The 27,956-nt window shown below is 36.8% G+C and overlaps 4 protein-coding genes across 4 annotated transcripts; 2 read left to right on the plus strand and 2 right to left on the minus strand.

Moving 5' to 3' along the window:
• Positions 1 to 1,134: 1,134 nt before the first annotated feature.
• LOC146392957 (uncharacterized) lies at positions 1,135 to 2,905 on the plus strand. The gene is made up of 6 exons (XM_084907971.1): positions 1,135 to 1,199; positions 1,352 to 1,672; positions 1,761 to 2,117; positions 2,221 to 2,337; positions 2,609 to 2,658; positions 2,753 to 2,905. The coding sequence occupies exons 1-6, from the start codon at positions 1,157 to 1,159 to the stop codon at positions 2,849 to 2,851; spliced, it is 987 nt and encodes a 328-aa protein (XP_084764097.1). The 5' UTR covers positions 1,135 to 1,156; the 3' UTR covers positions 2,852 to 2,905.
• A 986-nt stretch (positions 2,906 to 3,891) lies between these two features.
• On the minus strand, positions 3,892 to 8,202 carry LOC146392958 (uncharacterized). The gene is made up of 4 exons (XM_084908079.1): positions 7,221 to 8,202; positions 6,629 to 6,739; positions 5,295 to 5,368; positions 3,892 to 4,884 (listed from the first exon to the last, which is right to left on the minus strand). The coding sequence occupies exons 1-4, from the start codon at positions 7,972 to 7,974 to the stop codon at positions 4,759 to 4,761; spliced, it is 1,065 nt and encodes a 354-aa protein (XP_084764205.1). The 5' UTR covers positions 7,975 to 8,202; the 3' UTR covers positions 3,892 to 4,758.
• A 1,117-nt stretch (positions 8,203 to 9,319) lies between these two features.
• On the plus strand, positions 9,320 to 20,186 carry LOC146392959 (signal-regulatory protein beta-2-like). Its single transcript, XM_084938411.1, has 7 exons — positions 9,320 to 9,350; positions 10,655 to 10,735; positions 18,681 to 19,001; positions 19,124 to 19,483; positions 19,692 to 19,820; positions 19,903 to 19,943; positions 20,043 to 20,186. Exons 1-7 carry the CDS (start codon positions 9,320 to 9,322, stop codon positions 20,184 to 20,186), a joined length of 1,107 nt encoding a protein of 368 aa, XP_084794537.1.
• Positions 20,187 to 23,879: 3,693 nt separating this feature from the next.
• On the minus strand, positions 23,880 to 25,415 carry LOC146392960 (uncharacterized). The gene is made up of 4 exons (XM_084908057.1): positions 25,373 to 25,415; positions 24,896 to 25,240; positions 24,461 to 24,799; positions 23,880 to 23,971 (listed from the first exon to the last, which is right to left on the minus strand). The coding sequence occupies exons 1-4, from the start codon at positions 25,413 to 25,415 to the stop codon at positions 23,880 to 23,882; spliced, it is 819 nt and encodes a 272-aa protein (XP_084764183.1).
• Between the last annotated feature and the right edge of the window lie 2,541 nt (positions 25,416 to 27,956).

The raw sequence follows: 27,956 nt of genomic DNA on the forward strand, positions 1-27,956 counted from the left end.
GAGATGATCAATTGCAGGATAATTTGCTCCTATACTGGCTTCTGCTGCCTGTGTTTCCACATAATATACACATGCATATAATAATGATCCTATAGCATAAGTAATTTCACAGTGGTGAGAGGAGAGTCAGAGTCAGCTTTATAAGCATCTCAGTCTCTTGTGAGTCTCCTCACAGATGCACACCGACCCCCAGTGCTCAGCCTTGATATATGCTGGGACGTATGCTTAATATTTTTGTGCATCATTTCCTTATTACTACCCTGTCTTGAAATAATAAAGTCTGCTTATTTTGAATCCTCAGATTGGGGTGGCAGCGGCTCAGGAAAAAAGTGAGTCTTCTACCAATCAAAAGCTTAGTCATTCATTCCCCAGCTAATCTATTTTGCATGTTGAAGTATTTTTCATGAAGATGCTGCCCCCCTGGTTTCTCCCAATGTGAATGTGTCCACAAATGTTCATCATGGTGTTTAGGTGTTGGGAAAAGAGCTTGTATGAATGTTTGTATGACTGGATGGATTGGATTGGCTTGCAGTAAAAAAACACTTTGATTGCACTTTGACTACTTTCAGTCCACTGACAGTCACAACTAAAATGTTGCTCTTATTCTGGACATGTGGTTAATGTGGGCGACTTTTGGTGGAATATCTGCTTCTAGGTAGTTTCCTATATGAATAAATAAAATACTCATTTGTTCTGTTTTCTGAAGAAGTAAAACCATGCAGCATTGTTTCAGGTTGCTGTTCACGTCTTCTGAAAAACAAGATGTTATGACCTCTTAGCAATGAAACATTCTGCTTTCAAATTTCCTCTGAAGTGCAGAGTTTGATGTATTTGAGGTATTTCTTGCAGTGCATATCGCAACCAAGACAACCAAGAGCAGAATTGCCATTTGCTGTTTCTGTGCTTAAGATTTAAAATTAAAATCAAACAGAGACAGTAAAACATAAAAAGTGAACAACATGAAACCTTGCAACAGAAGATGAAAAGAGAAGATGTGTTTTTAAAAAGCTCAAAATGAGACCAGTGTGACAGGAAGTTTACTTTTCCTTTTTTACTCTTCCGTGTTAACCAATCAGATTTCTTTTATGGCCCAACCCAACATGCTCCTTTCACCAACTTAACTTACTGAAAAACCCCGAGAAGGAGCAGTGTCAAGATGGTGGTGTTATGGATGATATTACTTCTTCTTCATCATGGAAGTAAGTGCTAATTTCTTCTGTACATAAATCTTAAACTTGATAATTTACGTTGAATAAATTTGTCAGGATTTATTGATAATTATATTAATAATATTTCTTAACATTTTCATCTTGTACAACATTTTGTCTTTTTTCATTTTGTTTTAACTCAGATTCTCTGGTTCCAGTGAAAATGGTTCAGCTTGGTGAACCAGCAACCTTAAAGTGTGATATACCCAAAGAGATCAGCAGTAAAGTATACTGGTACAGGCAGAGTGTTGGGGATACACTTAAATTAATTGTGACACTATATCGAGATACAGAACCTTTGTATGCTTCTCCGTTTTTGAAATCAAGATTTTCTGCACAGAATGCAAACAATTTTAGCAAACTGACTATTCTGGAGACGATCCAAGAGGATGAGGGAATTTATCATTGCGGAATGACAGCATGGCATAATCTTGAATGGAGTGGAACATATTTGTTAGTTAAAGGTAATAAACAGACCAACTTTTACAAACTTTTTAATCTTTCAGAGTATTTTTTGAAGAATGCCTTTGTAATACATTTTATATTATGCAGGAAACACTGAAAGGACATCAAACTATATTGTTGTACAGCAGCCGATAGAATCAAAACCACTGCGTCCAGGAGCCATGGCAAATCTACAGTGTTCAGTTCTCTCTGATTCTGAGAACAAGACATGTCCAGGAGATCATAATGTTTTCTGGTTCAGAGCTGGATCTAATAAATCTCATCCAAACATCCTCTACACTCATGAAAATAGAACTGATCAATGTGAGAAAAGATCTGACCATCAGAAAAGATGTGTTTATCGCTTCTCTAAGAACGTCAGCTCCTCTGATGCTGGGACTTACTACTGTGCTGTGGCCACATGTGGGGAGATATTATTGGGAAACGGAACTACAGTTGAACTTGGTATGATTTTGTTTTATTTGCTAGCATTTATGCTAAACTATGTTAATATCAAGATAAGTTATAAGACTTTTTAAGAATGTAATTTTTGTGTTCTTTTTTGTAGAGCGAACAACACAACTCGTGTTTATTCAAATGGCAATATTAATAAGCTGTTTGGCCATTTCAGTCATTGGAAATGTTTTCCTCATCTGCAGACGAAGCGTATGTAAGAAAAGTAAAGGTAAGTGTTATCTGAAGGTAAAGAGTCATGCCTTTTACAAACAAAATCTTTAAATGAGTTCTCCTATAACACCATAAGGTAAATTAATTGTTAATGAATCTGTACGACACCTCCTTCCCCACAGTGACTGCCTTTACTTTGTGTACCCGAATTTGTTTAATGCATGTATCTTTGTCTATGAGTGAGATTTTTGTGACAATAAATTCACAAGGTAATATCACATTTAGTGCATTTCACTATTATAATTTATTGCTACAATGTATATTTTAAGGATACGGAAGCGCTATAACAGAAGTCCAAACCGACAATTTGTTCCAATCAGTAAGTAATAGAAATTACAGCTGTTCAGTTCAAATATGTCTAAAGAGTCACATCACAATCTAAACTATGTTTGTGTATTCTTATTATAACACAGACTGAAGCTGATATAAACTACGCTGCACTGAATTTCTCTGAACGAAAAACCAGAGGAAGAAGGAAGAGGGAGTTTACTGAGACTAGTGTCTACTCCTAAATGCTGATGTTGATGATGAAGTATCAACATATTGAGTATGTCCTTGAAAATAAACCTGACATCCTTTTACAGAGTCTATGTTTGTGACTTCTTGGTATTGTTAGTTTCAGTCTTTGTCATAAATTTGCTTCATCACTAATGCAATTTGTGCTGTCAGTATTTGTTGTACATGTGACATCAGTAGTTTTTTATCTGTGAAAAATGTTTGCCTTGGTTTTCACAGTTAGAAGAAGATTACATTTAGTGCCTATGACACTTTAGTTCACACTACAGGCATCGGGTTTTATTTGGGGGGGGGCAGTTTTATTTTAAGGGCTGGTGTTGGGATGTTTAATTACTTTGCACAAGAGTTATTTCACAATAAATACACATCTATGTGCTTATTTCACCTTCTGTCACTGTCCTGGATCTTCACTCAACTGTTTTGAGTTGCACTTTCTTGTTCTTAGTTAAGCGTATCCTTAGTTTCCTCAGATCTTTGTCATGTCGTCATATCCTTCATGTTGCATACGCTCTATCAGTCAGCGTTAGCATTTCAGACAGCCTACTTTAGTTAACTGTGCTTTATGTTTTGTCATGCTTGCCAGTGCTACCTTTTGAGTTCATGTTTGTTTGCAAAGTTCTGCACTTGGGTCCACTCTCTACCTGCCACACAGCATCCCGTGATTGAATGACGTAACAAAGAACAGGGGGAAACGGAGTACTTAAATACACACATGAGGCAATTACAAATATGGAACATAGCTGGGAAAAACAAATTACGGCTAAACGAAGTCAGACTAATGACAGGGGAAGCAAAACTAAATGTAACACATGCAGGACAAGAGACTTTCAAACTAAAATAGGAAACTAACACAGCGTGAGACATAGAGACTTGACAAAGGCAAAAAGAGAATAAACAGAGACATAACTGACTACAGAGGCAAGGCACAGAGGTACCAAACAGATGGAGACATGCCTGGGGAAACAGACTGAGAAAAAACAATGAAAACCACTATTAGAAAACCTCAGTCAACTGATGCAGTCAGACTAAAATTCAGTCTCATTAATTTATTTCCGTGAAGAAAGCAACAACACACAAGAAATATTCAGTTGCAATTACAAGCTGAGTAGCCTCGTTCTCTTAGCATTGAGCCTAAACCTTGGACTCATGATATTATGATGGTTTCCAATGTTCAGCCTGTCCGAGTGTATGGGATTCACATGTTACTTCATTTCAGTGTTTCTTTATATTATCATTTTATAAATGTGTTGTAAGCTATTTCATCAACAGTTGATAAAATGCACATTTTGCGCACTGCTATCTGCTTGCTTGCCTTGCACCCAACATGCACTAGATAGTGCTAACAAAGCTATCTGTTAATAGGTACAGAGTCTGCCAGAATATTAAATAAAGACCAAGCAATCATCAGTCTGCAGAATCTGATTGTTGTTTATGTTTTGAAACAACAAACTTTACATTGTCTTAATAAGCTGTCATGTTGTCATCTTACATCGAAGCTGCAATCCCTATTAAGGATACGTCAAACTTAAATTTAGTATCACTTCATAATCAGTGTCAAGGTCTTGGTTTTAATCTAAAGCATATCCTCTTGTGGAATGTCATGTTCTTGTCAATTTTATGTATATTTAAAGTGTCTCATAAAACATAAAGGAGAATATAAAATTCACTCTTTAATGACACTAAATTATGATTGATATTTATTTCAGTTTGATATTACTCAACTCAAATCTGATAGTACATAATATAAAGATCCACATAATCTTAACATATATATTTTTGATTTAAATAGCCAGCATTACAAAACATATGTCCCATCTCTAGCCTAATCTATTTTGCAGTACTACTAACAATAATATATCAGCACGAAAATTGTTAAATATTCATTCTTGATGAGGAGAGCATTTTACTGGTAGTCTATCATGCCAGAATATATGCTGTCATCTGGTAGCTCCCGCTTATTCTTCCATTTTTTAGCCTTTCTTGAGGGGAAGTCCAGCGCCGCATAGTTTACTCCTACTTCTTCACCCTCCTGCAGATTATTAACAGAAATTAGAAGACAGAAAACAGAATTGGAATTTAATAACCATTTTAAAACAGTTTTACAATTTATATTAAACACACAGAACATAGTTATAGTTTGAAGTTGAAAGTGAAGTGTGATACTGAGGCCCAATGAAACTCTTTTCACGTCTAAACTTTACTAAATCTCCCACAGTTTACTTTTAGCAACTTTTTGAAAGGATGTCAGGTAAAGTTGATTACTACCCTGTAGTTTTGCCTGTAACTCATTATGTCTCGGTTTTGTCATAGAAAATGCTAGCTTACTGATCTGTGTGTTTCAGTCCTAAGAGTCTACATTGACTTTGCCACCAATGGCATATGTCCAGTGTAGGATGCTAACATTATGATCATGCTTTTTGCAGTATTTACAATATGTACCACATTACTCAGTTGATCTGCAGTTGATCTATCCTGGTCATTGATTGGAGGCTGAGTGGAGACGGTTTCTCCTCCTGTTCAGAAAAAGAAAACATTAAGAGTGATTTATTTTTAAAGCCTTTTAGGTCAGATCCAAGAACCTAGTTATCAAGATTATAGTAATACTGCATAGGGCAGTAAAAACAGCTTCATTCATGGAAACATTCATTTGAGAGTTTAGTCTTTCCTAAATGAAGCCTTTAAGGAAGCTCTGTAGTCACACGTCTGTTTGCTTCCTGAGTATTTGCTGGTTAATTTATGCTTTACATCACTTCCACTTTCCCACACTACCATTGTTCCAATGCTGACATCACTGGTCTGGTCCAATCATCTTTCTGTCCGCCTTCTTCAGGCCATTCAGCCTCCACTCCGCGTACATTAAATCTCACTGTTAATCTGTCATCCTCCCTTTCAAACACCTTTGTGAAACCCACCTCCGCCCTATCCCTGCCTCTCTCATGTTACTCAGGTTCCATCCAAGTTTCCATCTTCATCTCCACCACCAGCGTTTCATTCTGCTGCAATGGGGCATCAGAATCCAATCTCCAAATAGTTTAACTGAATTCTGCATATCAATAAATCATTTTCAATTCCTTATTGAGCTTGCACCTGAAGATTCATACTGTTAAACTCTTGCTTTACCACTTCTGAAATAGACTATTAGATTAAAATCTGTCTGCTGAAATGACTGCTTAGGTCTAGTGGAGTCATTGTCATGCTAATGAAAGCAGTTTGAAAGCACTTGTGCTTAACGTTTGAGTAATCTACGTTTTTGACTCATCCAGAAAGTCGCCACTTAAAGTTTGGTGACATGGGTATGTAAGGACTCACACGGCAGGTCTGTTAGATCCATGCAGTTGATAATAATTCTAATTCTGACCGAAATGTATCACGCCATGCGTTACTGGGTGCAGAGTACAGGACTGCAGTTCAACATGGTGGCATTATAGTCTGTTAGATCGTGTTCCAAGTTACAGCTTTCCTACAAAGAACCAACTCTATTTTAAGATATTTTGTTTAATACATAGCTATGTCCTGGTTTTAGTATTATTTCTTAATGCTTTATCATGTGATTCATTAGTAATTTTCTCCTATCAGCTAAGATAAGGAAACTTACAGTTCAGTAGCAAAGCCTTGTTGAGTCCAAAGCTGTGTTGAATTTCTGATGTGAAACATTAAGGCAGTTCTAAAGGCAACCGGTACTAGCAAGGTAACTATTACTGTATACTAATGTTATACTATTAATGTGTATACACAAAAATGTGGTGTAATGGAAATGTGATGCACCACTGTACCTTTGGACTGTTCACAAGTTGGCTTCTTTTTTCTGGAGAGAATCAGACCAAAATTTACAAGCACAGAGAAGATCAGCAGCGTCACAAGCACAGCACTGAGCGGGAACTCATCTGGAACGAGAAAACATCCCAGCAGACACTTTACATCCCATTTATGTAATTGTGTAACAGCGCACATCTACATGACTCACTGTTAGTTCCAATTAAATTTCATGCAGATGGCAAAACCATCTAAACTAAATGCATATAACAATATGGACAGCTAAAATGCAGAGGCCTTTACGTGACACAGAACGCTGCAGGAAATGAGTAGAAAACATACACATAAAAGAACAGAAAAAGAACAAAGACAGCAAAGGCAACAAAGGCAGCAAAATGGCACCTGCAATATGACAAACACAAACAGGCTGCGGGCTGTAAGCCTTAAGAACATTGTATGTTTATATAATGTATTTCAAGCTGATCTAGGTAGAGTTGCTTTATTAGAGGCCTGAAACTAGCATGTGAAGACTTCCAGTATATATTCACAGAAATACAGGCAACAATGATCACTATAAATAATAATATTTTAAATAAGACTTTAAAAACATACTTGTCACCACTTTTGTTCCTTCACCAAACAGGATCTCACTGCATGTGACAACAGCACAGTAGTACGTCCCAGCATCAGATGAGTTTGTTATAGTTTTGGACAGACTGTAGTCACATTTCCCGTCCTCTTTATTTCTGACATTGCCGTGGTAAATGACGTCTGGGTGGGATTCTGATCCACCTTTGAACCAGTGCACTTTGTCTTCATCTGGACACTGATCTGTGTCATTCTTGTTCTTGGAGAGGAGCGAACACTGCAGAGTCATTGTATCACCCAGCTTGACTGACTCCATGTCTGGAGTTTGTTTCACAGTAACAGATTTAAGTTGAGTTTTAGGATCTGCGTGATTCACAAAAATACATGTCTGTATTTGTTTTGATTTTGACACAGATATAAAAAGAAAACAATAAAATAAATATACTTTACCTTTCACTGCCAAAATTGTGCCATTTAAAAATTCCATTTCATATACCGATCCTGCATGACAGAGGTAAGTTGCTTCATCTTCTTTGCTTACATTTCTTATGATAAGAGAATGCACATGACCTACTTTTGTGGCATTGAATCTTGAGTTGTTAAATTGTCCACTGAGGGATATTTTTCTATAAGTTCCTATAGCAACTGTTTCAAGCATGTATCCAAAATTCAACTTATACCAGTAAGAAAACTCTGCATTATTTTTCACACATGTCAGATTCACATCATCTCCAAGTTTAGCCACATGTAAAGACATCTGCTGAGGAACCTCACTCATTTCAATCAAAGCTGAAGAAAAGAAACCAACAGTAGCAGTTAGAACATGACAGGACAAAATACTTAAAAATATGTATAATCATCATGCAGTTTAAAATATTACAGAGCCTTATACAATTTGTCTTATATGATTTACAATGCTACATCCCACAGTACAGAAAAAGTAAACTCACACAATGTACTTAGAAGAATCAAAGGAACCAATCTTCCGATCATTGTGGTACCACAACCTTCTCTTGCACAACTGATGTCTTCCCACTCAAAGGAAGATTTAGTCACAAGATGATCAAGGTTTAGAAAGTCGAAATCACAGTGATTGGCTGAAACACAGAAAATGCACTTCCTGTAATATTTTACAAGCCCTTTACAGTGAATATAGGCTGTTCTGTTTGTTTTCAAAGATAATTCTCCAGGAAGAGTAACATAATCTGCATTTGAAAACCTAAATTATATATAGATTGAAATACAGTTGTATTCAAAACAAAATTGTGTTTTAGTTTGTTTATGATGTACAATCCACATAAGATAACCACAAAAAATCTTGAGCAGATAGTTTTACCAATCATTTGTACAAAGATTTAGGAGACTATGATTATCCTCATACCCTCAAACACCAATGAACAACAACTGACAGTTTTTTTATTAAAATAATATGTTTTATTATTTTATTATATCTCATCTCACACCCTGAAGTTGACCTTACACTTTCCATAATTTACATACCAACCATGCAAGCAAAACCATCCTTATACCCAAATTACAGATTTTGGATTTAAATTTAGTATCCAGACTTAAAAAATGCAGAGAGCCACAACTAAATAAATAATGATCAATCAAACAAAGTTAGGTTGGTTGTGCCCAACAGCAGATCCTCTTTGCATTTGCTATGATTGACAAACTCAACTGGATAGTTGCTTTCAGATGTAGCTACAATACTGCACACATGTAAGATGTAAATACCCTATTAGAAGGTTTGTTCCCTAAAAAGATTAACTTTGTTTTAGTCATTTTTTATGTTTTGTTTAAGCATCTGAAACAACAGCAAAGCCTGAGTTGTCTATCTGTAATCAAAAAAATCAGCACTCCCCTCATTGACCAAAGCAGTACAATAGATCTATAATGCCTTACATTTGTTTTTGCGGGGAATGAGTGTAAGCAAAACTTATTGGCACTTTTCTCAACTTTTATCTGCAGTGCAGCTGTTTGCTTCCTGCAACTCTCCGTCTCAGTCACACAGCCCAGCCCAACGTTTTTTGTCCCTTATATGCGAGAATTAATAATCTTGCTATCAATTGTGCAAAGAAAGTATAATATTATAACAACCCTACATTTTATTTCCCTCTATGATGGCGTTGTCTCATGACAATCCATGTGACAGTAATTTTTTCATACATTCAGTAAGCTAACCGTTAACTTCGGTCTCAAGAAATAACTTCTCATACACAACATGTTATGATCTTTCTCTAAGCAGCTTTTGTTTTATTTATTTTTTTCTAAATCCACTCAAATAAAGCAAAGCTTAATATTAAAGCAGTATAAATGAAGGTGTAATTCATTATTTACATGACTGAGTTTAACTGCCAACTCTTGTCCAAGAACATGAATCATTGGATTAAATTTTGTATAATACTAAGTGCTTTGCGACTTTGTTTTCAGTGCAGTTGTCTACTGAGGTTACTGACGCTACTGGACTCCCACTCAAAAACAAATATGTAATGAAGTAAAATACTGGTGTTTGTCTTTGGTTTTGTTAGGTTTCGGGTGGTTTAGGGTATAATTTCAGTATTTTCAAGAATCCTGTTAATTCTTGTAACTTAGCTTTTGTATGTGAAATGAATAAAGTTTGTTCCTTTTTACCCTTTCAAGCTATGTGTGGATGTTAGTTTGATTTTAATTTATAAACTTTTGGGATAATTCAAAACCTGCACCACATATTGACTAAAATATTTCCATAGTGCAAATCAATTGCTTTATGGCCAAAATACTTACAAGATGAAACTTTGAATGAAACTGAAATAAAGAGTGAGAAATAAACGTGGCTTATGATATTAAAGTTCTTCTTTGGAGCAAAAGGAGATCAATTAACTAAACTCATGTTTTGATGATTAAAGTTCACTGTACACATGCTGGTTGGTGGGGCTTACCACTTCAGAGCAGAATGGTAATCCTCTAATCTCAGGAAATGAGACATGAGACACTACAGGTTACATAAATAATGAAACTACTCAGTGTTTGAGTTTTATTGTATTTTGTTTTCCACTTGTGTTCTAGTTTCAGTTTAATTGACCTTATTAAGTGCTACGATGCCTAGGTTGCCGTGTTAGTCCTTTGCTTTGTAGATCTTTTTGTGTCTTCTCCCCTGTTCTAAGTCTCCCTGCTTCATGTCTACCTGTCATGTTTCATGTCTCTGTGGTGCTTGTGGTCAAATTCCTGTCATGTCTCGTAATGTTTCCTGTTTATTTTGGAAGTCTTGTTTCCATGTTCTATGTACTTAGTTTTCACTTCCACTGTGGCATCATTATGTTCATCCTAGTCAGCTGTTTCCTCGTGTGTCTCCACTTCCCCGGTCACCTCATGTGTGTATTTAAGCCCTCCATCTTCCTGCGTTCAGTGTGGTGTCGTCTGTGTTCCCTCCCCCATGTCTAGTTTTAGACTTCATAGTGTCCCTTCATGTTTCATAGTATTATCAGTCTTCATAGCTTTCATAGTCTCTCTAGTCTTGTCACAGTTTATTCATAGTTGTCTTAGTTTGGTCTCAGCCTGTTTGCTTTATTTTTGTATGCTTAAGTATCAGCCCCCAAAAAAGGCTAATTTTTCGTTAAAGTTAATTCCGTCTCCTCGTCAGTGTCCGCACTTGGGTCCTCCACTCATTCTTTACTCGGTCTGCCTCCCGCAGACCGTGACCACAAATTCCTATTTTATTTAAATAAACATGTACTGAGAAAATGTAAGGTATAAGTAATACATGGGTTTTGAATGTATGTAGAAATAAAACATGAAGATTAAAATGTGGAAGCTACCCAGAGTGAGAGAGAGTGAGTGGACTGAAAGAGCAGGCTTTAGGATATTTGCTTTTTCTCCAATTGAGTTTCTGAATTTCTGAGTGAACTTCCTGCAAACCATCAGTCTTTTAAACCACATCCCCACAAGACTGCAAAAGGAAGTCACACCACTGATCAATGCGTCAATCTCTATTTATCAGCTATGTACCAAAGGCCTTCAATATGGCAGTAGTTAAAATTTCACTTACATGTCATTACTTGACACTGTGGTCGCAGCCAGTTATAGGCCAATCTCAAACCTTACCTCTTATCTCAAAAGTTCTTGAAAGGGTAGCTAACTGATCATCTGCTGAGGGATGGTTTATTTGAAGATTTTCAATCAAGTTTCAGAGCTCACCACCGTAACAAAACAGAATTTGTGAACGTTACAAATGATCTTCTTATGGCCTGTGACAGTCGAGTCATCTCTGTGCTCATCCTGTTGACAATAATATTTTACTTCAGCAATTATAGCATGCTGTAGATATTAAAGATTCTGCACTGCAGTGGTTTGAATCACATCTATCTAATAGACTCAGGATCAGTTGAAGACATAACATACGTCACTATGGCCGAAAAGGCAGAACTGAACTGAACCCAAACGCAGAAACCCAAAGCGGAGGCGGCACAGTGTTTAACAATGTTTATTGATCTAGCACTGGGTGAACTTGACAGTAGCTGGAAACAGTGGGAGAGCTATGGTACAAGAAAACAAGGTAAGTAAAGCATGTCGCAACAAGAACATGGAGCATGGAGAGCCGATTACAAACTGCCAGTGAAGGAACGTCAGCGTAGAGCTTAAATCTCTCCAGCCTGATCGCCTCAGATCAGCTTCAGGTGAGTGGAACTGCTGAAGAGATGACAGCCCTGCCAAGGAAACTCAAGAACCTGGTGGGAATTTCCAGCCAATCATATCGTGACAGCATATATATTCACTGCTACGTGGATAGCACCCAAATGAATCTATCCATGAAGCCAGATAACACACACCAGTTAGTTGAACTGCAGTGTACTGCAGGAACGTCTTCAAGACATAAAGATCTTGATGACGCCCAATTTTCTGCTTTTATATTCAGATAAAGCTGAGGTTATTGGTAGTTTTTGACCGGGATGTGTCCTTCAATGTGTATAATAAACAAATATATAGGACACATCCAGCACACATTCTGTCTTAGAGTGATGCTGAAATACTAGTTCATGCATTTATTACTTCAAGGCTGGACTATTGCAATTCATTTTTATCAGGATGCTCTAAAAACTCTGTGAAAAGCAAGTACTAACAGGGACTAGAAAGAGGAAGCATATTTCTCCTATGCTGGCTTCTCTTCTCTTCTCTTTTCTTCTCTTCTCTTCTCTTCTCTTGGCTCCCTGTTAAATCCAGAATTGAATTTAAAAATCCCTCTCCTCACACACAAGGTCTAGAATAATCAGACTGCTGTTGTACTTGTCGTTCCTAAGATATTTAAAAGTAGTATGGGAGGCAGGGCCTTCAGGTTTCTCACAGTAGGACAACAGAGTCCTCAGGTGGAGCACCCTCCAGAACCCCACTGAGGGACTCCAAGAAGGCTGGGTACTCTGAACCGCCACTAGGCGCATAAGCGCAGACGATGGTCAGGACCCATTCCCCGACCCGGAGGCGCAGGTAACAAACCCACTCGCTGACTGGGAGAAACCCCAACATACAGGCAGCAAGCAGGGGGGATACCAGGATACCCACCCGAGACTCTGAGACAGAGTCCACCCCCTCTCCAGGAGACAGGTTCCAGAGCCCAAGCCGTGTGTTGAGGTGTCTGCCCAAACAGTGGGGAAGCCCTCCACGGATGCGTTGTCGTTGGGAATATGACCCCCTATGAGCAAGCACTTTGGGGACAGTAGGAAGAAACCTCCTGCAGAACGGGGCTCAGGGAGGGGTGGCCGTCTGCTGTGACTGGTTGGAGAAGGAAGACAGGATAAAAGACGTGCTGTGGAAGAGAGCCAGAGATTAATAACAAGTATGATTCAATGCATAGAGGTCTACTTACAAAGTGCTCTAGTGCGAAGTGCTCTAATAGGGTGATGTGGTGCTATAAGGTCATTAAGATAAGATGGGCCCTGATTATTTAAGACCTTGTATATGAGGAGCAGGATTTTCAATTCAATTCTTGATTTAATGGGGAGCCAATGAAGGTAAGCCAATCTGCTCTCTCTTTCTAGTCCCTGTCAGGACTCTTGCTGCAACACTTTGGATTAACTGAAGGCTTTTCAGGGAGTTTTTAGGACTTCCTGATAATAATGAGTTATAGTCGTCCACCCTAGAAGTAATATTTGCATGAACTAGTTTTTCAGTGTGACTCTGAGACATGAAATGTTCTTATTTTAGAGATATTGTGCAAATGGAAGAAAGCAGTCCTACATATTTGTTTAACATGTGCACTGAAGGACAACTGAAGACTTCAAGCAAAAGGTACAGTGGGTAGATTAACCACAGAACCCAGTCACTCAATTAAGCAACCAGGCTGGTGACTCACCTGTAAGGTCACGATTTGCCTCCGATCATTCTGATGCACAGATAAATATACGTGACGCTAATTAAGGACAAAGACACATAGTGAAATTAAATGCAAAACAGAGGAGACTTTTAACTACAAAATGAATTAAGAAGTAATTCAAATTGGAAACATCTTGGAGAGACTTGACAAAAAGACAACACAAAGCAGGCCGATCTAATAAATACTGGAAAATGAGTTAGTTGAAAGCAGAATACAGACATATGAACAGAACTCAGAATGCAAAAACATAGAAACAATAAAAAAAATCATCTTTAGATAACAATGAGAAACATCCAGTGTGTGAATGTGTGTGTGAATGACTGAATGTAGTGTAAAGTGCTTTGGGGTCAATAGGGACTAAGCAAAGCGCCATACAAATACAGGCCATTTACCATTTACCATAAAACTCTAAGTAACCCAACAAAAACCCACAGTATGACATGTATAGGTGCAATTCTGATGAGTGTGAACCCTGTTGCACAGATAAAGGAAATCATTCAGATGTTGCAAATGTTTTATCGTTGCTTAATCAGGACTCTGCAGAATTCACAAATTTTTGCATGACAGGTGCATAGACAGGCATTTTTTATGTGTGGAGAATATTGCTCTCTCTTGATGCATGTAAACTAGTTAACAATGACCAATGCACATGCAACTGTGCAGACACAGTTTGACAAAATCAACAAGGCTCTTGTACTTTCATTTCAAAGCACTGTGGTATAGGTACGTCAGTGTCTGTGAGAGAACAAGCAAAGCCACATGTGGCGGCTGAACTGTGCGATGCAGGCTGTGGCTGGCTACTTCTCTGCTTCCGACACCCCGCCAAAACCTGTTTACTCAGAACGCATATGAATTTTGGTATCAACAGGATATGTAGCTCACTGAAAACAAGCCTCGGCAAACTATTTTTAGCTGTAACTGTTAACCTGATAGTTTTCAGATCTGCTGTACTGGACATTGTTTAATTAATGCATTAATGCAGAGTTGTATACATAAGAACTGCTTTCAATCACAAACTCCACACAAGTACAGCTGTGCTAAAGATTGAAACAAAAATAATTTCAGTCAGGTTTTGAGAGTTAAAATGTGATGATGTTAAATATGTAACATATAAAGTTTAATCGATCAAAGGTCAGAAGAGGTTTGCAGACCACCAGGTTAACTTGGGTGTGATTGGGGAGAAAGTGAAGACAGATATTAGAAACCACAATGATTGCTGTCTGGTTTCTTATGAGGTGGGTCAGGGGATCAAAATATTTGCAGACCCACCAACCACAGTTTGGTTAAAAGTGAACAACCTTTGATTTTTAAACACTGTTCAAGTTTAGTTCATTTACCACACCAGGCTTCATAATATGTACAACATACTCTATGCTTTTAGAGTCTTGGTTTTGATAAGCAAAAGGCTTTAACCCAATTCATACTGAGTAAAGGAAACTCCTACAGTGTTCAAAGGTTAAGCTATCCTTTCTGAGCCATTCAGTTGGTTCCAAATTCATACTGATTATATGATGTTGTCAGGTGCCAGCTGTGTTTTCCTATTGTGTGCAATGTGTTCTTTAGCACTGGTGCTCTGACCCTCCAGTCATGGCCGCTGATAACAGCCACATTTACCAAACCTGCAACGTCCTCATTAGGAAACTGGAGGGGAGGTGGTTAGGGTTATTTCTGTTAAGAATTTGTGTTTCACTTCAACTTCCAGATAAATTATAGACACTATATGCAGCTAGATTAAAGTTAGTGAAATATTATAGTTTGAGTTAAAACACGTGCAACTGACCTCCCTCACATATGCCATAGCAAATGGGCCTTGCAGTACACATGCCACATGACGCTTTGTATGCAAATTAGCCATTTTAGTAGCTTTGACAAATACTAATTGGCACACCAGAGATAAGAATAAGATATAGCTAGTATTAAGGGACTATAATAACAGATAGCGATTTGCACAACTGATGGCTTCCTGTCTGTTGGCATCTCAAAACTTCAAGATAGGCACTAATCAGTTATTTAATATACTAATGTTTGTGGACGCTGTGCATAACATAGCTTACAACATAACTATGTTGCGTGACTAAGCAGTGCATTGCTTTTTCTAAACAAATTATGAAGGAAACCACATTGCTGCAATGGAAATTCTTACAGAACAGTTGTCATATCACATGTCAAGTGCTAACGTGATATGCTACGAGTTGCTAGTGCACAAAATATTTGCTTTAACTTTAGTTGCCTTGCGGAAACAGGTTTAAAGTTAGCCCCTGCACAGGAACTAAAAATAGAAAGCAAGAGAGAAAAAAATACCCCTTGTGGATTCACAACACGCAACCACATTACTGCTGATTTTTCCACTCACTGCCTGTGAAACATCAGCTAAAGAATTGTGAATAAATGACCTATTCTAAGTTACTTGTTTATGTTTTTTACATAAAATGAACTCAATGCAAACAGTCAGATTGAAAATAAAACTGTATTCTTTTTTTTGTTGTTAATAAAAGGAAGCTGGTATTATATGGATATGATGCAACAGAATTCACTCAAAGCAACAACATAATATGTATGAGACAGCTGACCAGTTCCCTGCAATGTTGATTTTTCAACTGAACACAAATTTGTTTGGCCTTTTTTTTTTCATTATAAATGTTTTAAGTTATTAAGGTCAATTGTATAAATTATTTTAGAAATAAATTTGAAATATATTTTATTTCTATCTTCTGGATAGGGATAAAAGGCCATAATTAGTCATGTTACTACAATAAAAACTGTTGTTACATTAGCTCTCATTATTGAGTAAAATGAGTGTATAACAGTAATGATGACTGCTCTTATTTGCTGCTGTCTTAAAGGATGACTGAGCTGAAGTCACTGCAGGCCCAACATGTTGACTAAGTTGTGACAAATGCTCTGTTGCCATCTGCTGGTGACTTATTGGTAATTTTACTTAAATATTTCTACATTGTACAAGTATTATTTAAAAAATCAATACAACTATTATTTTAAACTATTAAATATGCGATACTGAAATATAAATTAAATGTAACTAATAAAAGAAGAGATTTTGACTGAATAAAAAGGAAACACAGAGGTTTTGAGTGGTTTTTAACTTTTTACTGTTTATTTGCTCTAAGGTCAGCTACTAAAATTGAGTCCATTAAAGGTTTTTGTCTAGATGTTTGTTGCTGCCTGTTTTTTAATGGAGCAGTTACCTCATGTCATCTTACATGGCAATGGCAAAGAAACGTTGTAGAAGCCTACTTGACATCAGTGTGAAATCAATAAACCACCAGCTATTCCTCTCCATGTGTGCTGGGGCCATTTTTATTGCACTCGTTTTTAATGCATTTTCTAACAAATTTAACTCCACATTTTAAAAGCACTGCCCAGTTTCTTCCTTGAGGTTACAGCCAGCATTCATCCATATTAGGAGACGATTTGGAGAAAATTAAATGATTGCAGAAAATGGCTGTCAGATATGGATGATTTATTGTCAATGTACAGTTGCTTGCACAATGAAATTAGGTAGCAAAACCACAAAGTTGTGAAAGTAAAGAAAGCAATATACAAGAAAGAAGAAGAAAAACAATATAAGAATAAAGTTGAATATATCAAATATTCACGTTCAAGCTCATCAGAATTGTCCAAACTGTTTTTGCTTTATGTACTATATTTCCCAGAGAAATATAAAGACAGGAACTGCTGCTCAAGACTTTTGCACGGTACTGTACATGCATTACTAAATGTCTTGATGCGTGCTCACACATCCAGGTTAGGAAATCCCAAATAGTTGATTCCGTCAACTGCTGTGGAACTTTGAAAAAGAAAGTTTCCACACGGAGTCTTGACACTGTGCAAATACTGATTGTATCTTCTTTTTTTTTTACCCAGTTTTGCACTGGTGCAGCGTGTTATGAAATCATGTCCTTAATTTCATGATTATCATCATAATGACACAAATTATTTCTCGTTTTAAGATTTGTGGTTAGACATTTCGTGAACGAAATAAAACAATCAAAGCTAAAATCTTTTACTTGCCATTATTCTTGGTTTTCTTGTAGCTCTACCATGGGGTTGATGTGGGTTGTTTTTAGTGGAAAATCTGCTGCTGGATGGTTTCCTATGTAATTTGCATCCCAAATTACACATTAGTTCTGGTTTTTGAAGAAGCAAAATCATGCAACATGGGTTCAACCTGTGCTTCAACCAGTGTTGGGTAAGTTACTTTAAAAAAGTAATTAATTACTAATTACTAATTACTTAGTACATATTGTATTTAAAAATCTTATCTAATTACTGTGTCAGAAAAGTAACTTAATTACTCAATAAGTAATTTAACTAAATACTTCTTAAAATCCCTCTAAACCTTGAGTGGGCAAACAATAGAAATTAAACTCTTTAAATAATAAATACATTTTTTAAAGACGGAGACTCTACAGTACGCAGTGGTAGCATCTCTTCCACAATGTAGCCTGCAATCACTTTAAGCTCACCTTCAGACGCTTTCTGTGCTGCTGAAGTAAAATCAAGTTTTGCCTGCTTAGCAGGAGTTGCCGCGGTGTTATCCATGGATGATGAACAAGGATCACGCAGAAGTGTTCGTCTATGCTCTCGTGTCAGGCGCTTCAGTAGATTACTTGTGCTATTAACAGCAGCCGATATTTTTTTCTCCCCAGGACATAGCTTACATATTACTGTAATATTCTTGTCTGCTTGTTTCTGAAAAGTGAAGAGACGGGAATATGTCCATTTCAAAAAACAGCCACTCGCTTCAGCCGAGTCCGACATCTTCCGCTTTAGAATACGACTATGCAGCAAACTGGCGCGAAATGACGCGCACCTGCACTACAGCGATGTTAAAGCGGCAGTTTACTTCTACGTTTAGAAGACAAATTATTGAAATTAAATAATGATATTCAGTGAGTTTAATTATTTTACAATGTAACACAAGTACATTGTAAGTAACTGTGATTAAAATACCTAAAATGAACAGTAATTAGCTACTCTACTTTTTCAGTGGAATAGTGATTTAATTACAGTAACGCATTACACCCAACACTGGCCTCAGCATTTATCGATAATATTTTTATAATAATATTTTGAAAACATTTTAACCTAATACAAAATGCTGTTGTGTTTTAATTCAGATGCTCTGGTTCCAGTGAAAATGGTTCAGCTTGGTGAACCAGCAACCTTAAAGTGTGATATACCCAAAGAGATCAGCAGTAAAGTATACTGGTACAGGCAGAGTGTTGGGGATACACTTAAATTAATTGTGACACTATATCGAGATACAGAACCTGTGTATGCTTCTCCGTTTTTGAAATCAAGATTTCCTGCAAAGAATGCAAACAATTTTAGCAAACTGACTATTCTGGAGACGATCCAAGAGGATGAGGGAATTTATCATTGTGGAATGACAGCATGGCATAATCTTGAATGGAGTGGGACATATTTGTTAGTTAAAGGTAATAAACAGACCAACTTTTACAAACTTTTTTTGTCTTGATAAATAAATTTTTACAAACTTTTTAATGTATCTTGACATTTTTTTGAAGAATGTCATTGTAATACATTTTATATTATACAGGAAACACTGAAAGGACATCAAACTATATTGTTGTACAGCAGCCAATAGAATCAAATCCAGTGCGTCCAGGAGCCACGGCAAATCTACAGTGTTCAGTTCTCTCTGATTCTGAGAACAAGACATGTCCAGGAGTTAATAATGTTTTCTGGTTCAGAGCTGGATCTAATAAATCCCATCCAAACTTCCTTTACACTGATGGAAATAGAACTGATCAATGTGAGAAAAGATCTGACCATCAGAAAAGATGTTTTTATCAGCTTTCTAAGAACGTCAGCTCCTCTGATGCTGGGACTTACTACTGTGCTGTGGCCACATGTGGGGAGATACTATTGGGAATTGGAACTAAACTGAATATCCAAGGTATCTGTCCCAATGATTCTGAAATTAATGCATATAATATTTATAAATCGGATTATATATATATATATATATATATATATATATATATAGTACCCGCAATTAATAAAAATGTATATTTCATATCTACTCTAATCTCATCAGGATGTGATATCTCTTACTTTTTGCCAATCCTAACTTTATTTTCTCACTACTTTTATTATTGTTCCAGAAAGAAGTGAGTTGTCACAGACAGCCAGTGCAGTTGTTTTTCTGCTCAGTGCTGTCATGTGTATAAGTCTCTTTATTATTGCTGTCCTCATTTACATAACCAAGAAAAACAACAGTAATCATCACAAAGGTAATTGAAGTTACTCACCATTTGCTATAAACAAAAATAAATAATTAGACATTTAATTCTTAATTAAATGTTATCTTTCTAGACTATCAACAAGCTCCTGTTAATGATCAGAAAACACAACAGGTACTTAATGTTAACATTATTCTGATAAATATGAACTTAAACAAATTAAAGTTTTGATATTTTCTAATATTTTCCAATTTTATAATATTTTTTATTTAGGACGTTTCCCGGATTAAGGACACACAGATGTTTTCTGCTGTTATCTTTGCTGTGATGAAAATTGATATTTGCACAACAAAGGTTGTGAATGCAGCAGAGGAGCAGCAGATCTACACAGCTGTCAAGGCTTTTGGGCTGGATTAGAGCTACTTACCGTTGCTTGGTATGAAACATCTACATTACGAGATTTTTTCATCTTATAATACGCTTTTATGTGTTAAAGTTCTGTTGTAGTTCTGTACATATACATTTGCACACACATCTAATGTGTATGTCTGTTGCTTTTTTCTGTCTTATTTACATTATTATTATTATTATGTGCTGCCTTTAATGAAGCCCAAGTAAAAGAAAAAATCCTCCAAACAACTTAAAGTAATCATGTTAAAAATTCCTTTCTTTCCTCACATTTCCCATTACCAAGTGTTTTCCTTAACATTTCAGCAAAATAGTGCAAGGTTGTTTTAAAGTATTATTTTAAGTAATATACCATTTTCAGGGTGATATCAACTCACATTGAAAATGTTTACCCAGTAAACACCCCACAGATTTGACTGAAGGGTAATTTCATCTCAGACCAGCACATTGTTTTAGACTGTCTCTGATAGTGTAGCAGATAGTCTGATAGTCTCTGCATAAACGTTTTTGAAGTTTGTACACATAGCGTTCGGTGTTGTGTTAGAACCAAGAGCAGCCTAAAGAAAACATCTGTGAAAACCTTGTATTTACTCTCAATCTGAATATTGTGTAGAAAAGGTATTTAAATATATTTATTCTTTCAAGGTAAAAAAAAACAACAACAACATTAAAATACCTGCATAGAGACTATAAAAATATAAAACTATGCTTGAAATCACAGAATTTCATCATGAAGTCTGTGATGAATAAATTCTTTATGTACTGTAATCAGTGTTTATGTTCAAGCTGGAGAGATTATACCTCTCGACTGGTCTAGGAACACCTTGGTGTTCCCCTGGACAAGATAAAGGACGTGGCTGAGGAGAGGAAGGTTTGGGCGTCTCTGTTTAGGCTGCTGCCCCAGCGACCCGGACCCGAATAAGTAGAAGAAGATGGATGGATGGATAAAAATTGTTGGAAGCAAATTTGATTGTGTTACACTGCATATCCTTGCAAGATGAGAGAATATCATGCGTTTTTATGCTAAAACTTGTTAACCAAACTTGACCCTTCCCTCTTTAACGTTATACGACACCGGTAAAATCGACAGTTTTCCTTGTCTGTTGATTAAAAAGGTGAACAAACCACCGTTTGGCTTAACATATTGATCCTCCATCACATCAGCGTTCTGAATGCTTTTATTGTGAAAGATTGCTGATTATTAGTGGTGCTGGCAACGCCGCCTGTTGGCCGATTGTGCTTCCTGTGATGTTCAGTTAGTTGCCTGGAGTTTCAGCGAGACTACCTACTGATCATGTTTACTTCTCTGTTAATTAAAATTCTCTTCACAATTTCTCATTCTTTTATTTCCATGCTGAATGGAAGAAGACACATTTAATTACAGACTGAGCAGCTTTTTTCAACTTTGATTCAAAATAATGGTTTTCAGTGTCCAGCCAGTTTAGGTTTAGGTCAGACATAACTTTTTGCATCTATTTAAATTTGAATTTATGCCACTTTAGTAACAATTAAAAAAAAATACAGTTTATGATGAAAGACTGCTGAGAACATTTTCTCTAATCAACCTCAACTACACTTTGTTCATTACACAACAGAGGGGCATAATCTGAATAAAGATGAATGAGTTATGTTACAAAATATTTTGAGCTTGAAGTCATAGTTTTCAGTGTCACAAAGGTGGCTCAGCTTATGGTTATATGGCCATGGTGACTCATCAAAATCCATACATAGTCAATAGTTATATCATTTTTTAATATTATTTATTAATTTGTTTATTTTAATTTATATTCAGTAATCTTTGAGAGCCAGAAAGATTACATACTAAAAGAATATGAATTTTATAAGTTATTAAGCTGTACCTTACTAACACTATCGACCGAAGCCCAGCTGTACAGCAGCACAAACTGTATGCGTCACATTCAGTTGGTGATGCAGAAATGTAAAATCATTTTTACGTTTGATTCTAATACTACTAAATCTCTTTTATAAATAACCAGAATTAAATGATGTGACAGAGCTTGAAAGAGAAGGTCTGAGTTAGCAGAGAAAGTTGATAACCATAATCAACCACCCATTATCTGTGACAAGAACAGCAACAACAACCTCCATCTAAGCTGTGCAAGACAACATGAGCAGCTGAAATGCAGGTGCCTCTACGTGACACCACAGGAAATGAGGAGAAAACACAAACAAAGAAAAGTACAGAGGAAAAATCAGACCAAAGCTGACAGAGGAAGCAGAAAGGCACGTATGAAATAACCAAAAAACTGTAGTCTGTAAAGTGAAGAAGTAGTAAGTTTCCAACCACTGTGACACTTCGGGCTGTGAACACATTAAGCTGATCTAACTCATATAACCTGTGAAGACCTCTATTCACTGAAATCAATACAGCAGTAATCAGTACAGATAAACAAAGACTAAAATATGAATTTAAAAAAATATTAATTCCGACTTCAGTTTTTTTCACCAAACAGGATTTCTCCATATGTGAGCAAAGCACAGTAGTATGGTTTTAGCATTAGATGCTTTGGAAAGACTGTAGTCACATGTCTCTTCCTCTTTATTTCTGATACTGTCATAGGGCTTGGAAGGGACTCTGGCCCATCTCTAGATGAGGCATTAAACCATTCACACTCAGATTCACACCTATTCAATTTAGAAATATCAATTAACTTCTCCCCACTAACTGCATGCCTTTGGACTGTGGGAGGAAGCTGGAGTACCCGGAGAGCAGCCACGCAAACATGGGGATAACATCCAAATTCAGCACAATTTGTTCCTGTGAGGCGACAGTGCTAATGACTACGCCACTCTGCTCCCTGTATGTGCTGTGTGAGCTGTGTTTATTTATTTTCATTCTCATTCCTTTGTATTCTTACTCTATTTCTATGCAAGTACAATACTGTTGTGATTATTTTTTACAGTTTTCACCTCAAAATTCTGCACACAACACCCCATAATGACAAAATGAAAAAAAAGTTTGCTTGAAATTTTTGCTAATTTATTAAAAATAAAATACAGAAATATAACATGTATGAGGAGTAGTAAGTAGAAAGTAAGTAGTAGTAGTAAAGACTGGTGTTCAAAATGGCAGAAGAAAATGAATTTGCTGCATAATCTATCATATACATTCATAACAATAAAGACAGAGATTGGTGCAAAAGTACAATAACAATAAACACAAAAATATAGGTAATAGTACTATTCACTTTGAGATGTGCAAACACACTGTGTTGTTTTATGAGAACAGACAGGTAGACTTTTATAATTTGGATAGACTTTATTCATCAAAGGAGATGTAACACAGAATAACTAAATGCATTAACAATATGATATAATGTTTTTTATGACCAAATTCATTCAAATCAATTCAATTTTAATTGAAAATTGTATATTTTTGGTGCTAAATAAAAAAAACAACAGCTGATTCAAGGCGTTTTGCGAGAGTTGTCATTTTATATGTTACAGTTAGTCAAATATCCTACTGTTAGTCTCACAGCTACAGTGAGTAAACAAAAACCAGTCCACCATTAATGAAGCATGCCAATATGAGTATAAAAAGGAATAATTTCATAATCAGTTTTATTAATTCAATACAACAGCCCTTGGATTAAAATTTGTTGTCTACAATGTTTTCTTTGATATTCTGGTTCCAAAAATCACGAATGTTCTAAATTTAAGAAAGCAAAGCAAGAAAAACCTTTAGTGTCTGGATAAAATAAGAACTGCGATCACAATCACACAGAGAGCCAGCAGCATGCCGAGCACAATGACAACTGGGTCCCACTTTTGTCCTAAAATCAGAAAACAAAATACACTAAATTCTTTCATTCTCATTTATAATTTGTAAACAGAAAATATTATCAAATGTCATAAAAGAAACACTGAATAGTTTTTACCATAAGTGGATTTCACTTACTAATAACATTTTAAGTCAGTCTCTGTGAGCCATGAAATGCTTTATGATAAATGTGGAAAGCATTAAGAAATTAATTCTGGGCTTTTTATTAGGTTTAGAAGTTTAAGAGTTGTATGCCATTTAAGTCCACAAGTCCACAGGTAACAGTAGCAAATCAAATATTACATTTACATTAATGCATAATATAAGAATTACAGATATTTTTTAAAGTCCTATCAAATGATTCCCTGAAGCATAAAAACAGTTCCAATGAAGTGAATTAACATGTAGGAAAAAATCAGCAAAAGATTTAAGGCAATTAGAAGTGTGACCATTTAAGATCTCTATATAATTAAGCAAAGTAATTTTAAAAAAATATACATACCTATCTCAACCACAGTTCCTTCACCAAACAGGATCTGTCCACATGTCACCACAGCACAGTAGTACGTCCCAGCATCAGATGAGTTTGTTACAGTTTTGGACAGACTGTAGTCACATCTCCCTTCCTCTTTATTTCTGAGACTGCCGCGGTAAATGATGCCTGGATGGGATTCTGATGCACCTTTAAACCAGTGCACTTTGTCTTCATCTGGACACTGATCTGTGTCATTTTTGCTCTCAGAGAGGAGCGAACACTGCAGAGTCATTGTATCTCCCAAATGTACTGACTCCACGTCTGAAGTTTGTTTCACGGTGACAGATTTCTGCAGCGTTTTTGTATCTGTGTGAATCATAAAAAGTCATGAAATAGCATTAACTGTAATTATTTGGGTTTAGAAGCAGATATGACAAAAACAGTCAAATTAAAATACGTTACCATCCACGACCAAAAGCGTGCTATTAAAAAATTCCATTATGTATGCCGTTCCTCCTTGGCATAAGTATGTTGCTTCATCTTCTTTGGTTGCATTTGTTATGGTAAGAGAATGCATATTACCCACTTTTGTGGCATTGAATCTTGAGTTGGTAAATTGTCCCTTAAGTGATATTTTGTCAAAACTTCCTGAGGCAATTGTTTCAATCATGTTTCCAAATTTCAGCTTATACCAGTAAGACAACCCAACATCATCGCTAGGGATTTTACATGTCAGAGTCACATTATCTTCAAGTTTAGTCACAGTTATAGAGCTCTGGAAAGGACCCTCATTCCCTTCGGTCAAAGCTAAAAACAAAACAAAACAAAATACGGTATCAGTTAGATTCGAACATGACAGGACAAAGCACCTTAAATTTAACAAATATTACTCAACCCTATATCACAGTGTCACATGTTTCAGTGCAGAAGTAAACTTACACAATGTACTAAGAAGAATCAAAGAAACCAGCCTTCTGATCATTGTGGAACCTCAGCCTTCTCTTGCACAACTGATGTCTTCCAACTCAAAGGAAGACTTGGTCACAAGATAATCAGGGGGTACAAAGTGGAAATTACAGTCATTGGCTGAAACACAGAAAATCCACTTCCTATAAAATTTTACAAACCATTTTAGTGAAACTTAGCTGTACAGTTTGTTTTCACTGATTATTCTCCAGCATAATCTGTATTTGAAAACCTAAATTGTACATAGATATAGGTTAAATATATATATACATTGAGATTAATGTTTTATCATTAAAGCAAAGCAATAGCTACTAATTCCTACAGTTATAGATTTGGCATTGAGGATTGTAATTACTCCAAAAATTGTAACGCAATGCATGATTTCATGATAGTCTATTCTCCACTAAATCTCTTGATTTCTTCCTCTCTTAAAAATTACAAAAGTGATCTGAATACTTTGATTTTGGTAGTGATAAAGAAAAACCTTGTATTCTTAGTCTGTTTTTAAAGACCATCTTCTCATCTAGGCAACCATCAAATTCAGTATTTGAAAATGACAGTTGGGCAAGAAGTTTTATCAATTCTTTGATCAGAGGTTTTAAAGGCTGAAATCAATACGAGACCCTCAAAAGGTCAATGACAAACAACTGACAATGTTTTGGTTTTTTTTCATCTAACATTACATTGCAGACAGCTACGTGCATTAGAAGAAGCCTTAGCTTACTGAGCAATTCTCAATAAGAGCCCGCCACACAAGTGGTGTCCTCTTTTAAACTCATCAACCACAACATTAAAGCCACTGACACTGAAACCAGGCCATTGTACTAGTGGAAATATTACTGTGATACATACCAGCCAACTAAAAACTGCTATAGCCCAAGCAAACCCCTCATAGCAAAGGCAGTCAACAATTGCAGCAGCCTCACCTAGAAGATACACCAGCCCCAGTTTATTTAGCACTACCACAAAAACTGCTCAAAAACATTTTGCCCAGCCTTCAAACTCAAGCATTCACAGAATGCACTGGAAAAAGCCTGATCCACAAATAACCCATTCTGGATCCGAGACAAGTTGCTGCCCCAAGTGGGGAAGTTTAAAATATTGAGTTCATGAGTAAAGGGATAATGGAGCAGGAGATTGAGATATAAACCAGGGCCACATATTCAGTGATGCAGAAACTCTATTGTGGTGAGGACAACGCTCAGTGTGAAAGCGAAGCTGTAAATTTACTGGTCAGTCTATGTTGCTGCCCTCGTATGTTCGCAAGCTATAAAATGAATGAGATTGTAGATAGGGTCAGGACCTTGACCATTTAGGAGGGGCTTCGAGTAGAGCTGCCAATGTTCTACATCAAAAAGAGCCTGTTGAGGTAGTTCAGGCGTCTGACTTCACTCCCTCTTTAACACCTCCTGGGTGAGATGTTTTAGGGATTTCCTACTGGGAGGACACCGTGGGCAAGATTCGGGACTCTGAATCTCTGGAGAGATTTTTCTCTTTCAATTGGTTTAGGAATGCATCAGTGTCCTCCTGATGAGCTGGAGGACTTGGCTGAGGAGAGGGAGGACTGCTTGTCTCTATTTAGACTGCTTCTATGCAATCCAAACCTGGATAAGTGGCATAAAAAACTTAGTTACACTTATTTACAAGCCAAACCAGTAATTACTTTTTAGAAATAGGGAGTAGCACATGGTAGGGAGGAAAATCACTTGCACCTGGGTGTCACTGGCTTATTGTTGCATATGTTCGTTTGTTTTTTTTATTGCTCAATCAAGAATCTACAAAAATTCAAAGAAGTCTCAAATTTTGACAGCAGCACATACATGAACTGTTTATGTGTGGAAACATAGTGCTTAACGTAGTGCTTAACAGGTCAGGAGCAAGGTTATGAAGGACCATGAAGGTGAGCAGAAGACGTTTTGTATATTATCTGGAATTTCACAGGGAACCAGTGAAGTTCCTGAAGAACAGGGGTGATTCGGTAATAATGTAAGCAACAGAGTTTTGAACAAGTTTAAGCTTATGGAGGGATTTTGGGGGGAAACCATGCAAAAGAGAATTACAACAGTCAATGCAGTAGGTAACGGGACTATGAACAAGAATGGACGTAGACTGAGGGGAAAGAGAAGGACGTAATCGGGGGAGAAAAGGACGTAATCGGGGGGGGGGGCGCAGAATAGCACGGGAAGGAGCGCAATCACACAAAAGCCACACAGTCGCTAAAAGGTCCGCAGAATCCTCTTACCCTTTACGTTGCTACCAGCCTGTTGCTCGAGCCGCCATACCGCGACGCTCGCACCGGGGGGGCTGGCGCGTCAGACACGGCTGTTTTGATCCCATGGCTAACCAGCCGTAATGCTCCTCACCTGCGGCACCAGGAACCTGAAAGACAAGACAGGAAGAAGAAAAAAAAAAACAGCATTCCCCCACAGGGTATGTCAGAAATGTTAGCCCATTAATTCCCTGCAGTTCTTTTTCAATTGAACACTAATTTGTTCAGCACTTTCTTGTCTTTTATACAAAGTACCAGCACAATTAGACCTACTACTAACCCAAAAAC

Source organism: Perissodus microlepis, chromosome 2 (assembly GCF_051167445.1).
Source record: "Perissodus microlepis isolate ML-2025 ecotype Zambia chromosome 2, ASM5116744v1, whole genome shotgun sequence".
Taxonomy (NCBI): domain Eukaryota; kingdom Metazoa; phylum Chordata; class Actinopteri; order Cichliformes; family Cichlidae; genus Perissodus; species Perissodus microlepis.